At 36.6% G+C, this 15,627-nt stretch overlaps 1 protein-coding gene across 1 annotated transcript in view; it reads left to right on the top strand.

Annotated features, from left to right (window-relative positions):
* WDR70 (WD repeat domain 70) overlaps positions 1 to 15,627 on the top strand; it is a 129,583-nt gene that overhangs the window by 19,957 nt on the left and 93,999 nt on the right. Inside the window, exon 6 of the mRNA XM_050329099.1 lies at positions 12,970 to 13,029. Coding sequence (XP_050185056.1) covers positions 12,970 to 13,029 — 60 coding nt within the window. The remainder of the gene's footprint in view (positions 1 to 12,969; positions 13,030 to 15,627) is intronic.

Raw genomic sequence — 15,627 nt, 5'->3', positions numbered from 1 at the left:
AATTTTTTCTGTAAACAGAATAATGGCATTGAAAAACTAGGCAAAACATTCTGTTTTGTGAGCCTATTTACTGTCCATTTTGTGTGGCTTCCAAGAGGTGAAATGTAAATTCTTAAGAGGCCTGGGAAACAGTCAAGTATAGGACAGCAGTAGGTGTTATGTGAGATAGCATTAGTTTCAGAAATAAACCATGTCATTTCATGGATCACACGTTCAAGGGGCATGTCAAACATGAGGTTAATGTGAAGAATTCGGACTTACAGAATGAATTCCAGAAACAGGAGTTAATTTCTGCCCAAGCACAGCAAACTATGCAAAATTGGGAATCCTTGTTTTGGCTTCCTTATTAGCTGTCTGGAAGATGTCCATAGCAAGGAATTTGAACAAATCTGAGCAAAAAATCTTGGACTGCATTTGATTCTGATTATTTTATGGGTCATATGTTCCTTCCCACCACTTCATCCTTTCCTGTGGAAAGCCAGTAAGTGTTTATAAGCTCTCTGCTTCTCTCACGCACATTTTTGGCTTATTTTATACTTTTGTTTCTCTTTTGATAGAATAGGACTTGGACTTGCTTATTACAGGGGAAGAACTGATGGAGGATTTTTTGTTCTTTTTAGATTGCTTTTTTAATGGAAACAGTAGTTATGGAATCATACATTCTCTAGGAACTTTACTAATCAGTCAGCCAGGAAGTATAGAATGCCATCAGTCTGTTTTCAGACTCAGTGATAGCAAGATTACACTTGTAACATAAGCATTAGACACAAAGCTTATTTTTTTTTCCTATTGTATTTTTTTTGTTTGGCTTTACATCCCTAGGGTACTAAAGTCTGGAGAAAAGAAGAGTCCTCCCCTCTGCTAGGAAGGGTTTGGGGGTTCTCGTGAATGAGAAGCTGGACACAACCCAGCAATAAGTGCTTGCAGCCCAGAAAACCAACTGGGTCCTGGGCTGCATCCAAAGCAGTGTGAGCAGCAGGTCAGGGAAGGGGATTCTGCCCCTCTGCTCCACTCTGGTGAGACCCCACATGGAGCCCTGCATCCAGCTCTGGGGTCCCCAGCACAGGAAAGGGTGAGAGTGTTGGGGCCTGGAGAAAAGAAGGCTCTGGGGAGACCTTATTGCAGCTTTCCTGTACCTAAGAAGCCACACAACAAAGATGGAGGTAAACCTATTAGCAGGATCTGTAGTTACAGAACAAGGGGTAATGGCTTTGAGCTGAATTAGGGCTGATTAGATTAGCTATAAGGAATAAGTTTTTTTACACGGAGAGTGGTAAAACACTGGAACAGCTTACCCAGAGATATGGTAGATGCCCCATCCCTGGAAATGGAATTCAAGGCCAGGCTGGATGGGGCTCTGAGCAACCTGATCTAGTTGAATATATTCATGCTCAGTGAAGGGGGGTTGGAATAGATGACCTTTACATGTCCCTTCCAACTCGAACTATTGGATGATTCTATATAAGTAACAGGCATTAATAGTGGTTTCTGTCTTGGTAAAATCTGAGTGGCTCTAAATGCACGAACCTACCATACTTGTGATTGTGTTATTTTAGTACACCTGCAAGATGGGACATTTTATCCTATTTAAGACATACAAGCACACAAGCAGTTGTCCTGTTGAAAATTTCATAGCAGATATGTAGTCTGAAATCTGTAGTTCTTTATATCTGTGGGCTGTGCTTTTCTTTCCTGATCCTGCAGAGAAAGTAATTGTAGAGTTTCATCTGAATATCTGAAATTTTCATCCTTGTACCGGATTGGGATGAGCTAAAATAATGTTGTTAACTGTCTACTGTGACCAAGTTGAAGATGGATGTTGTTATTAACTTAGTTGAAATGAATTAGTAAGTTTATTAACGATCAATAGTGTCTTCATTTGACTCATGTAATCCAAACTTAGATTGTAAAAGCAAGGTTTTTCTTGTAACTCAAGTAATCTTTAAGTATAGAGTGTCTGCAGCAGCTCCTTGTGAAGATGAAGAAGCTTATTGAATAAGAAAAAATGTCATAGGTTGTATCTAATCTACATTTTCCAACTGTTATGCAGCAATGAAAATATGGGAGATCTTAGCATAATGTCAGTAGAAGTCTGTGAAATGAGGCATTTCAGTAAGGTGTGATTGAATTTTTGCATTCTTTTTCCGTGCACAGAGCTAGAATGTTGTCTGTTGTCAAGACAGTGGATCTTTATCTTAGTCTGGGTTAAAAAGTGAAAGTATTGCTTCTGTATGCTCTTATCCTCGGGCTCCTTGAGGAATGACTATAATAAGTATTGGATTTGGCTTGGGCATCATTCCACTGGAAGATGTGTTGAGGTCTTTGTTCTTTTCCTGTGTAACCCAGAATTGAGCAATACTGAATAATTATAGTTTGATTGCTTTGTAGAAATCAATGGCTCTCTGTTTAGTTGTGTGTCCTGTCAGTTTTAATTGTAATCATTTGGAATTTTCAGACTACGTTACATGTATGGAAATCAGTATTTTTGACACAGTATGGTGAAGGGATCTTGACGTATATATAGGTACTATGGTAAGGCCTACCATATAAATACATAGAAAACAAGCAGGTTTTGTAATTTTTATGAACAGTTAAAATGATTTGATTTATGATTACAAATAAAACCAGGATACTCATACTGGTTACAGTTTTTAACCTAGTGCTTAGTATTTGCCTTGAACATTTTGAAAATTACTTGCGGTGTTACTGACCACCACAACAATTTTAGCAATCTGAGATTCATCATCTGGCCATAATGCACTATATTCTTCTGACATAAGCTTTAGGTAAAGGAATATACCTGAGTGAAGCATGGAGAAAGGTGTGTTTTTTCCAAGCATGGACCTGAAGTGCGTACAATAAAAGTGTATCTTTTCCTCTTTCCAGACGCATAGTTAAAGTCACTTAGCAATTTATTCTCATGTCACATTACATAAAATTGTGCTCTATAAGAAAGCTTAAATGTTAATATTTTGGAGGTAATTTATGGGTGGCATGGGAGAATTAGTAATCGAAACAGTAATAGAATTGGAACCAGCTGTGGAAGCTACATAGGAAATTGTCCTTCCTTCCTGCAGTAACTTAGACATGCTGTAATTTTTAACCCTCACCCCACCTACCTTCAACCTACAGTTGCAGATCTTCTTTGCATGAGTAGCTCACACTGACACACTTACTTTTAATTCCTTATTCTAATTATGCAGTAAGTTTGTAAACAGCTGCAGTTGTTTTCACTGAGTGGGATGGTATGCATACATAAATTTGTACCTCTCAAGATCCTGCAGTAAACATTTGAGTGAACATGTTTTACAATAACAGTTGAAGAACTGTTGAAAAGTACAGTCTTTGGACATCTCTCTCCCTAGAGCTGTGATTATTTAGATTTGCTGACTATAGTGTGTTTGCTAAGAGCAGGATCCCTGAGGAATTTGAAGAACTTCACCAACATTGCTGAATAAAACCTTATAGCAGATTCCTTAAGATATTATTTATTCACATTTTTTCAGATGAAGAAACTGAGGTATGCAGGAATGAAATAAATTGTCAAAGGTCAAGGATTGGTCAACACCAATGGTGTATTGTTTTAATCTTGGTCATTAAAGCATGTATAATTTAAAAGAGATGGCTCACTAAAGAGGTTGCTTGTTACACTGCTATGGAGGTTCTTCTTTGTATCATCTTGATGCTTATGAAATTCTATGTTAACGTGTTCACCTGAAGTCTTATAATGAACATCAGGCTCTTTTATGACAAGAGGAAAAATGCATTTTATTTCAGTTGTAGTAATCTCCATGTCTGTTTTAGACAGCAGTGCCAAATATTGAACATCTGTTGATTGCGTTGGCTTTTTTAGTTTTGATGAGTCCAGAATTAAAATCTTGTGTGTTCTGCTGATGGACTTAATTCTACTGCTTATGAAGCTTGCAAAAGAAACTTTAATAAACTACAATTGTTTTTTGCTCCATGAATTACAAAGGCTTAATAGTATCACTGACTTTTTAAATATATAGAGGGGAGCAATATTTTTTGAAACAAAAGTTTAAGCTTGTACATATGTAGTTTCAAAATTCTAAGATACTTCATAAATACTTTTATTTTAAAACAAGTTAAATGTAGTGAACAGTAAAGCTGTTTCAAGCAGTGAAAAACATCTAAGTGTTATGTTTTCTCTTGGTGAGTCAGGTGAAAGAACTTCATGCTTTTTTCCCCCTAAAGTTTGCCAAATGGTGATAATGATAAAGCATCTGTGTAGTTTAGATAAAATATGTTTTAGAGCAAGTTTAATGTAAACACTTAAGTGAACTGGATAGCAGGCTGAAAAGTGTTACATGTTAACAAATGTGAAGTTCAGTCTGGTCGTGCATCCTTTGTTTTAGTTTTGGATTATTTCATAGGTGTCTTTTAGAGCATATTCCCTGTGGTAGAAATCCCATGTGGAATGTGTGGTGCAGAATTCTTTGCAAGCTGAATGTATAACATGTGTATGCATAAGTGAGGCCCTGTTGGCATCTACACCAAGTCTTTGGCACTTCAGCTCCAAAGAGTTGAAAGGTCACAATTATTTGTCCTTTCTGTTTCCATAATTAAGCTATTGTTTGGATACCTACAAGGCAGACTAGAGCTTTCAGAGCTTGTTTTATTTCTCCTCATTGTCAGCTGACTGGTGATTTTGTGAGCTGTTTTACTGTTTCAGAGGAAATGAACATATTCCGTTATGTTAAAATACTCTATTCGACTCTAAAGAAAAACATTAAAAAAGTATATGTCTGACTGGAAATGCTAGAGATTTTTTTCATTCTTAACGTGACATGTAGCAGTAATTTTTTGTATTTTTTTTACTATGGTAAAACTGTGCCTTGACTGAACGTGGGTGCATTTTGGTGGTATACATAATTATGCATACCATTTCAGCAAATATGAAGTATTTATATTTATACACATTTGAAACGGAGAAGGTAAAGATGAAATAGGTAGGTGGTTATGTGAGCAGAAGGTAGCATATCTGAAGTATCACCAGTGCTCAGCTTAAGTAAATCAGTCTCCCACAAACTGCAAAGAAAACTTGAAGGACTCCAGGCAATTTTAGATTTAAATCAGTTTTATCAATGACTACAACTTGCTTTAGAAGAGGCTCAAGAGAATTGCTCTGGTATATATTGTGAGAACAATTCCCAGGTCATAAATATTAACATAAACTATGACTTCATAAATCAAGGACTTGTTACAAATTTAGAAACCATCTGAATGAGATTTTAGAATCTAGATGAAAAATAGTAACCTCCTGAAATCTATCTAAAACTGTCTCCCAGGAGACAGATCATGCAGGCTTTTTACTGTACTTTACAAGTATGATGTTTATATCTAAAGAAGATACTTGCAAACATGCTGAGACTCTACTTGTAATACCTTTACTACACTGGTAAGCCTTTGAAGTCTTTCCAGAAAGGGATGTGCCAGCAAGTGGCATGAAGGGGAAGAGGAGAATTAATTGCATTTACCTGTTGTGTCAGGGCACAGTCTCTGAATTACCATTTGACCCATCCTCTAATAAATATGTTGTATCTGACTTAAAATAACATTAAAAATTTATTATTTTTAGGCAGTCATGTGCTGGAATAAAGATTTAATCTAAGGTCTTTTCCCTTGCCAGTTGAACCTGACAAAACACTCTGTTTCAGATCATAAGAAAAAATTTCATGAGTCTGTGAATTAGATGATGTTGAGAGAAGCTAGCCATAGTACCATTTCCATATTGAATAATTAAATTTATTTTCTGTAGGCATTCAAAAGGAAACCCATCTACTATAAGCACCTCCTTAGTTCTTGAACGCATACTGGAGCAATACCTTTTAGTTAAGGAAAGAATAATGTCTCCTTAATCTTACTGTACTTAAAACCTGAGACATAAGTTCTGTGCTGTTTTAACTGTTGCCCAAATTAGAGTATAACTGGGAGCAATAGCATTTTGTAGGGCCCTTCCAGAATTTCTGTTAATTTTGAATGTTTTTTGCATTTGTCATGCAGTTATGATTTATCTGTGTTTTTCCATGAGCAACAGATATTGTGGGTGTTTCGTGGAAATATCAGCCAAAATAATTCATACCAGTGTTTGCATATTTTCCAGAATATTTTCCTTTATCTTTTTCAGACCAGAAATTTAGATAATATAGATACATAGGCCCTGATTCATTCAGTGTAATCAAGACACCTATGTTAGGAATTTAGTTGCCTTGCACTTCCCTGAATAATTCATGAAGAGGAGAGGTCTCCAAATGATTTTTTTTTTTTTTTTGGGCACTCTGATTCTTCTTGAGTTATCTGCTTATTTTTGAAGGCTGTATAGGAAGTCTGAAGTACGTGTTTTCCATATTTAGATATGTCACATTCAGAAACTCAGATTATGTGAATCTGGGCCAAACTGAGTTTAGTAACATGCAAGTTTGAATGAGAATACATCTGTTAGTTCCAACACCTAAAAGGGAGGAAATTAAAAGTTGTTGAAATGTTCTTTCAGATCTGTACATTTCCTTCTGTATGGAAGTTTGTGGATAATACACTCCTGTAAACCCAAAAATGTTTATATTTTTCCGCTTCTGTAGAACAACATCTTACACATCTCTCACACTGTGGTTTTTCATACTCCATTTTTTGAGTGTACACTTGTGCAACCTTAGTGTACACCTTACACATCTATTTTCAATTTAATTTGCAGAGGAAAATAATGAAGAATTGTGACTTGGAAAACCTGTCCATTTTACAAGTAATATGTTTTTAATCAGTGCATGGTTGTGGAACCAAACATGACATCAGTGTGTATTTGTTTGAAAAACAAGTTTAAAAAAGAACAGAAAAAATAAATTAGAACTCTTATTACTGCCTTCATCTTTCTTTGCTGTCATGGAAAATTCAACTGGGTGCGTAACAGCCTAAAACATTTATCTGCTTTGAAAAGAGGAATGAGGCATGTTTTCTTCCAGATCTGAGAAATACTTCCCTCAACACTCTTTTATCTTTCTTCAAATAGTCTTTCAGACTCAATATTGAAGAATGGAACAGGATTCTGTTCTCTATTCATCATCCCTAAAATAGTATCTTAATTTTCTTCACTTTCACATCAAAGTTGGACATTAGGTAGAAAGGAAAAAACTGTATGTTTGTGGGACTGAGCTTAATTCCAGTACAAGGAGGTTGTGCAAATGTTCCCCTGTGAAATTTTGTAGACTGTATAGATTCATAAAACTTCTTTCCACTGAAGTGTTTTAGGTGATGTTTGAGAGAGAATACTTGGACCCATAAACCAAACACATTTTGATACAGATAACAACAAACAGCAACAAGCATGAGTTTGAAGCCTTTTGGTATTTGTATTAATATATTGGAACTATTGCAGTAGTTGGACTGGATTTCTGTGATGGTCGAAATAAATAGTGGTTTATCTCCTTAATTCGGGGTTTTCTCTGGTGTTTTATCTGTCTAAACTTTACAGGCTGCCCAGGAAGGTCGTGGAGTCTCCCTCTCTGGAGACATTCCAAACTCTCCTGAATGCATTCTTGTGTCACCTGCTTTAGGTGACTCTGCCTTGGCAGAAGGTTGGACTTGAGAATCTTCAGAGGTCCCTTCCAACGCTTACAATTCTGTGATTTTGTGAAGAGCTTGTGGTGTTGTACCTATCTGCTTTGGCAAGTACTGCGTTAGAAATCCCATCCTTTCTGTTGTGGTTGTTTATGAGTTTTCTGCCCATGTTTTTATCCTTAAAATCTCTTAAGAGTGTTTTCTTTCAGTACTTCACATAACTTACAGCATGAACATTTTTATTAGGAGATCTTGCATTTCTCTTTTGATCTGTTACTTTTGATTACTCTTTTTTACTTGTGCTTATTATTTTGAACTCTTTGCTGAAGAAAATGGAAAAGATAAAAATCTGGTAGTATCTGGTCACAAGGTAGATTACAGCATGTCAGTCTGTGTGCTGGAAACCTTTCAATGAATCTCAAACTGTCCTGCTCTCTGCACCTTGCCCGACAGCAGAGTGGCATTGGCTTTTCCCTGCAATATAGTCATTTTGGGTGGGAAGAGAGTAGGCTTTAAAAAAAACTTGAAACAAGAAAAAAGCTTGAAAGAAAACATGAGGTATTTAAACAAAAGGCATGAAAATTGAAAGTTCTTTTTTCATAATTGCCAGGAGGCCTGGGATTTGGGTGATTAAAACATGGTCTTCTGCAGGAAGTCCTTTCTAGCAGAGTTGGAATTGCTTCAGTTTTTTAAATAGATGGAGGTAATTCCATCACCATTTATTGCTAGGGTTTGTTGTCTCCCTTCCACTTCCACCAGCAATTCCTGTTGCCGATTTAGGACCACAGGCCTTTCCATCTTGTCTTCAAGTAAGGCAGCAATTATCAGTGTCAGACCACCTCTGTGAAATTTGTTCAGTTACACCAGAAATGGAGAAGTCTCTGTAAAGTGTACCTCTTGCCTCTTCCTCATTGTTCTGCCCATGAACAGACAGCATCTTCCCTGTGGAATATACCAAAACAGACAACCAAAAGAGCAGACTGTGAGTGTTTACACTTGCAGCAACAGGGTTTTTTTCATATGCTAGAATCATCATAGAGTCGCTGAATGGTTTGGGTTGGAAGGGACCTTAATGGTCATGTAGTTCAACCCTGCTGCCATGGACAGGGACACCTTCTGCTAGACCAGGTTGCTTAAAGCCCCATCCAACCTGGACTTGAACACTCCCAGGGATGGAGAATCTACAACTTCTCTTGGCAACCTGTTCCAGTGTCCCCCCATCACAGTAAAGAATTTCTTCCTAATATCTAACCTAAACCTACCACCTTTCAGTTTAAAGCCATTCCTCCTTGTCTTTCACATGTCCTTGTGAAAAGTCCCTCCAACTTTTTTTTTTACCCTTTAGGTACTGGAAGGTGCTATAATGACTCCTTGTAGCCTTCTCTTCTCTCAGCTGAACAACCCCAGTCTCTCAGCCTTTCTTTGCAGGTGAGGTAGAAGTGCTCACCTTTTATTTTGAGCAGTTGCAGTTTTGCATTTTTTTCTCCATGTTGTACCATAGCTTTGCTCTCACAAATGAAAAGTCTTTTCAAGTGTCCAGGAAGCCAGTGTTTCGCGAGAGAAGTGAGAACGAAGATACGGAAAGTTGTATTTTCTTCCAGGGCAATATATGATCTTGAAATCCTCAAAGAAGGCAGGATCCTTTATATGGAATCTAAGGACAAATGCAAACACAAAGAAAAAAAGTACCTTCGCTGTAAATTGGTACCCAGAAAAGTTCCTGTTTAAGGGCCCGCTGTGTGAAAGATTACCTGTAGCTTGCAAGTCTCTCTAATACAGTCTAATTTCCATTTAGTGATATACACACCTCTGCAAACAGAGCAGTGGAGTTTTTTTGAGTCTTAAATGCATCATTCTGCCTTTGTCTGATTGGACCATGAAGAGGTGAATCATTTTGGTTTATTTGGTTTTTTTTTTGGTTTTGTCTCTGAGTTTTCTCAAGAGAGACTGACCTAGTTTCAGCCTTTGGTTTCTAGTGGCATATTTTCTGAGTATTGCTTGAGGGTAAGGAAGGTCCCAAAGGAACAAGTAAAAACAAGAAATCCACAATATTTACTGCCAGTGGTGTAGTAAATAGAAGTGTGTTGTCAGGCACAGGAGTTTTAACAGTCAACTATGTCTGGCATTCCCTGAAAAAAATGCATCTGCATGCTACAGACGTGATGCTGAGTTGCAGTGTCCCTTTGTGGAAATTGTTCTAAAGGTAAGACTTTTCATTTTTGAGAAAAACTGTGAGCTCCTAGTATACACTATATCTCAGAGTTATTATGTTTAATCTTATGTAAACCAGGAAATCAAGAGTTTTGGTAAAAGTATTAGGAGATTTGCTAACATCGTGACTGTTTCCTTTGTTTCTGCTGAAAGAGAAATTAAAAATATTAAAACACTGTCTTTTCCTGATATAGTTTAAAATGAAAATAAACAACAAAAAAAAAAGCCCCCACGAAAACCCTGTGAAGATTTTATTTCCTCTAGTTTTAATTACAGTACAAAATTACAATTTTGCTGAACAACTTTAGCTGTTATTAGAAATAATAGAATCAGTTTGTGTAAACTTAACATCTGAGGTCCAAACAACAAGTCCTGGGAGAGCAGGTGCACTTTGGACAAACTCTACCTATTAATTTTCTTCAGACTTACAGTAATATTCTAGTATACATACTATCTGGATGTTCAAATCAGTGTGAATATATTAACTATATTTTCTTTTTTGTGTAAACCCAAAAATGTTTGTATTTTCCGATTTCTGTAGAACAGCATCTTGCACATCACACATTTTTTGTGTGTGGAAAAAAAAGGATTTTAGGCATTCTTTGTCCTTGGGAATGTAATAACTGGAGAAGTGATAGTTGCATCTGATTATCTTGTGTGCATATAGGCATGTGTTGTAGCAGGTTAGAGATACTTATATCATTCTGAGTTATTTAAGGACGTTTGTAGTTAACTAAAATAGAATAAACCACCTTGGTTTTTTGTAAATGTTTGGCTAATTTGAAGATGTTATGCCAAGATATGTTCCTGGATGTTATCTTAATTTTTTGTTTTGAATAGTCTAAACAGTTACTTTAACTGTCAGCATCCCTTGGACACTGCAGAGCTTAGCACCATTAGCAGTCGCCAAACGTCTGACTTTCAGGCTCAGGCTGTTTGATTTATCAGGTGGCAGAATGTATTCCTATCTGTTTTTCTCCTGTAAAGATAAGTAGCCAGAACAGTGTTCAACATGAGTGTGCTGTAAAGCAAAAATGTGACTTTCATGTGAGTGGTTCACTCTTCTCATGCAAAAGGGGGTTTTGTCACCTGAAGGAGCTTGCAATTAAAATAAAGTAAGTTTGTTCTAGCTCATTTTGTTTATTAATAAAAATTAATTTTTTTTCTTTCAATTCTTGAAAGAACTCTTGAAGTGGTTAAGATACCCTCTGAAAATTAAATTCAGTGCTGACACAATACAGACATACAATACGTACCTTTGTGGTAAGGTATATGAAATGAACAACTTTATAGTATTCCAGTGCAGAAAAAGCAACTTTACACTGATTAAGATAAGAATGATCAAAATGCTGTTTCTCCTTCCAGCAACAGATGGTTTCTGTGAAAGCCTTTGATTCACAGAAATAGTACCTCTTTTGTTGTGGGTGAGGGCAGAATGAATCTTGGAAGCTGTTTGTTTCCTTTTCACACTTCTGCTTTTATGGAATGTGCTTAGATGGCAAGTATAGGCGGGCAGTGGCTCTTGAGCAGTTTTTTGCATATCAAGACTAGCAAATACCAGTTAATAGTGCAGGGAATGATGGAGCATTGAAAGCCTTTGTCCGTGTGCTTTATAGGGTCGCTTGAACAATTAACTCAATTTTCATTCTCACAACTTCCCTTGGAAATTCTGAGTGACAGCTGCTAAACCATTGAGACTATGGAAGTGTCACTTAATGCCACATGGGTTATACCTTTCAGGATGTCACATGTAGCTATTTGTAAACCTTTACTGTTACCTTGTGGTGGGCTGACCTTGGCTGGATGCCAGGTGCCCACCATGCTGTTTTATCACTTACCTCCTCAGCAGGAGGGGGGCTGCAAGAAGAGAATAAGATGGAATAAATCTCATGGATCAAGGTAAAGGCCGTTTCATGAAGGAAAAGCTAAAGCCGCGTGCGCAAACAAAGGAAAACAAAAACTTCATTCTCTGTTTCCCATCAGCATGTGATGTCCTGCTCAGGAAGACACATATAATAATGAGTGCGTGCACCCGACCGCACCCCTACCTTTCTTTCACTGCTGAGCAGACACCCTGGTATGGAATGTCTCTTTGGTTAGCTTGGCTCAGCTGTCCTGGCTGTGTTCCCTCTCCAGATCTTGCCCACCCCCAGTGTACTGGCCCTTGAGGGGGGATGTTGCAGACACAGCCCTGATGCTGTGCGAGCCTGCCCAGCAGTGCCCAAAGCACTGGTGTGTTACCAGCACTTTCCTGGCTCCCAGCACACAGCACTGTGAGGGGCTGCTCTGCGAAAGTTAACCCCACCCCAGACAGATGCAGTACATACCTTTTAGGTGCATATATGATTTCCGTGCCAATACTCTGGGTACCCTTCAAACACCGGTGACTGTCGGGGATGTGCACATGTGCAAACAGAGAGCATGGTCTTATGCTGACTCATATTTGTACATATATGTGTGGAAAGAGAAATTATACATTCGTTTTGGGAATCAGAGCTATTGTTAGCGGAAAGAAGTAAAGTTTAGAAGAAGGGTAGGTGTGGCTAAACCAAAGATAATGAAAGTTTCAGTTTTATCAGAGAAATAAAATTGATAGAACTGATAAAGAAGATAAAGCAAGCATAAAGGAAATCAGCCTGATGCTACAGAGAGACTTTCTGTGAAGCATTAAAATATGGAGGGGATTTGCAAAGATCAGTAAGGGAAGAGATATAATGTGTAATATAAAACATGCTTAAAAATTATTTGAAAGTCAGACCTTGGTAACAGAAAATTATAGCAGAGATATCAGGCATCAAGAGGATAGACTGTGTCTGTTTTAGGAAACTTGAGTTGTACCAGATAAATTAGCATTTTGAGAGTAATGATTCACATGACCTTTGTAGAAACTTGCTCAAAAGCACTTGACTGCTTTCAGTACGTTTCTTCTTGTGTGAATTAATGTTTTCTAAAGAGGGGGAAAAAAAAATCTTGCTTTTGTCTTAAGATAGCATAAATTTTTAGGGCTATATCCATGAAAATAAAAATGTGAAATCAGTCTCTTGTTTATAAGAGGAGGAAACTTTCTCCTTTTTGTGTTATGGCTGGTGTAAGGGAAATCTTTCTCACTTTTACATATTTATTGCATTCCTGGTTTTTTTTGGTGATAGCGCTATTTTCACAGAGGTGAATTTTCTTCTTTTCCAGAACCCTATCAAGAAAATTCCAGATTCTCATGAAATTACACTCCAACATGGAACAAAGACAGTAAGTGATAATACATTTTCAACACTTCGTGGTTTTCTAGAACTGTCAGTCTATGAAATAATTTAACAAATATTTATTATCAGCTGAAGTTCAAAAACCTAATTTTTTTTTGTTAATCCATTATTTTAGTCTGTCTTTGTGCAATTGAAGAGTGTGTTTTAGGACCGCCTCTTCAGTTTCTTAAAATAACCCAGATATAGCTTCATTTGACTCAACTGTAGTCTCATATTCATCAGTTAAGCTTTCTGTAGTTGTTAGTTTCTCTTCTAGGCTACACTTTCCTAATGTAGGGTCTAGTCTAGACCTTTCTTTGGTCATGGATTTAAAAGAGAATGTTATTGTTGAAGTTTCTAAGACTTTGCAGCTGAATACTTCATTCTTCTTGAATCTTTCAGTGCCTTTTATGTACAATTCTCAGTTTCTTGAAACCTTGTTCTTCCCTGTCTTTGACTGCATCTTTTCTCCAGTAGTATCTGCAAATTTCTCCAATATTACCACCAATATTTCTCCTTTGCTGTCTTTTAAAAAAACACTATCCAGCTTGGAACTATCATTTCCTTGCTCTGTATGTTTTATCTCTGAGTAATCTCATCTTCCAACACAAATTCAAAGCAAATATTTGAGGAAAATGTGAGGTTTTAAACAGTCTTAAAAAATGTGTATGGGTATGTTTCCAGTATTTAATTTTATATAATTAATATGATCACAGCCTCACTAGTCTTATGTTAAAAAATAGTAATAAATATTTAAAACAATAAAATTATTAAAATAACATATATAAAAATAAATCAGGCATTTATGAGTTTATATTCTGAATTTTTAACAATTGATTTATTAGTATTTATCAAACATTTAAAAGGAGTTTTCTAGGAGTTTAAATTTAACAGGAAAGATGAATTTTTTTAATAAGCTTTCAGAAATACAATTTTTTTAGAAGAGTCTATTCACTAATCTGGCATCAAACTTTGTGATCTGTCTTGAAATGTGGAGAGGTGACAAGGCTTACCCATTTGCTTTATCATAGCGCTAGGCATAGAGATGTAGAGGGAGAAGAGGAAAGAAGTAACAAGTGTGTTATAAGTGAAAATAGAAAATTATTCTCTTCTGAAACCTGTAAAAGACCTGCATTGTATTACACTAAAACAGAGGGGATTCTTCTACGTACAGTGCACGCAACTTCTTTGCTTACTAATTTCTATGAATACTGTTGGTCTGCAGAGTAGTGTACTAGTGCAAACCAGTTTCCCTGTCATGTGAAATACTTTAATACATTTCCTAACTAACTTTGTTAGGTAAAATGTTTTGAATTATACTTCGCTATATTAAGTCAGTAAATCTTTTCATAGCTTCTTAAAGAATAAGCTCATGTTATTTCTAACTAAAAAGCTTTTTAAAGTGGAAGTTTCTTTTTGGGAAGATTTCTGAGGTATTTTGACTGCAGGAGAATGGAACTGTCATCACCTACAACGGAGGTGAATTGTAATGTGGGGGTATATATAGAACAGTTGGATTGGACTGGATGCAGTAGATGAAACATATCCTTAAAAAAAAAGCACTCTTCTGTAGAAGGGATATATTTTTTTTTTGGTTTTGTTTGTTTGTTTGTTTTATAATAGTGAAGTTACTTGCCCGTGACCCTAGACACCCATAAGGATGGGAGCAACTCTGTATCTTGATTTCGATGTTTCAACTCAATGTTTCTAAATACAGTCTTCTCATTATGTTCATGGAGTGTACCATATTTCAGCTAAACTGATGTATCCCATCTGTACCTCTTCAATCTAGTGAATGTGGATTTGATGATGACTCTATTCCTGTGCAGCTGAGAAGTCTCAGAAAAGATTTCCCAAGCTGGAGAGCCTTTCCAGAAACCTGATTAATTTCCTGGTTGTCTTGCTTGTACAGTATAATAGGAGTTACTGTTCCCAGTGAAATTTCAGAGATATATGTATATTTTTTTTCTCCTGCCACATTTTATACAGAGGTGGGTATGAGAAAGAATATATAATCAGAAGTATTGTGAGCATTTTGCTTTCTGTAACATATCGCAGCTGCTCCCTCATATAGTAGTTATATAGAACACTCGAGTGTTCTGATTAATCTGGTTTTTCTTCATGTCAGAAATCATGAATGAAATGACTGCGGTTCAAAGTTTGAACAACTCCATTGGAGTTCTAAAAGGACCATTTTTAAAAGGGGCAAGTTTTACAACTCCATTGGATTTGTAAAAGGGGCATATATTCTTTTTTTGGAAACACAGAAGAGGTTACATCTGTTTCATTTGAAAATCAAGTTGTGGTGGTGACATAATCACTACATGGAGTTTAATGTGTTCTTAAGGGTAGCACAAAACATCACATTTAAACATTTCATTTAAGGAAGTAAAAAAGGAAACTGTTGAACCTATTCACTTGTTATGTATTTTTGGAGACACTGCATTAGGGCATTTGATCATCTTTTGCATTTTTTAGAATAATGAGGTTTTAGACCTCATTTAGACCTCTTCTGTAAAAGCTAAGATTTCTGCAAGTGAACACTTCTAAATTAGAATGCTGGACATTTGGATTAAGGAGAAGTCAGTTGCCTGGTGAATAGGAG

This window comes from Myiozetetes cayanensis, unplaced genomic scaffold (assembly GCF_022539395.1).
Source record: "Myiozetetes cayanensis isolate MyiCay16 unplaced genomic scaffold, myiCay2020 scf4, whole genome shotgun sequence".
Taxonomy (NCBI): domain Eukaryota; kingdom Metazoa; phylum Chordata; class Aves; order Passeriformes; family Tyrannidae; genus Myiozetetes; species Myiozetetes cayanensis.
Note: the sequence above shows the minus strand (reverse complement) of the source record. Positions and strands in the feature narration are given on the sequence as shown.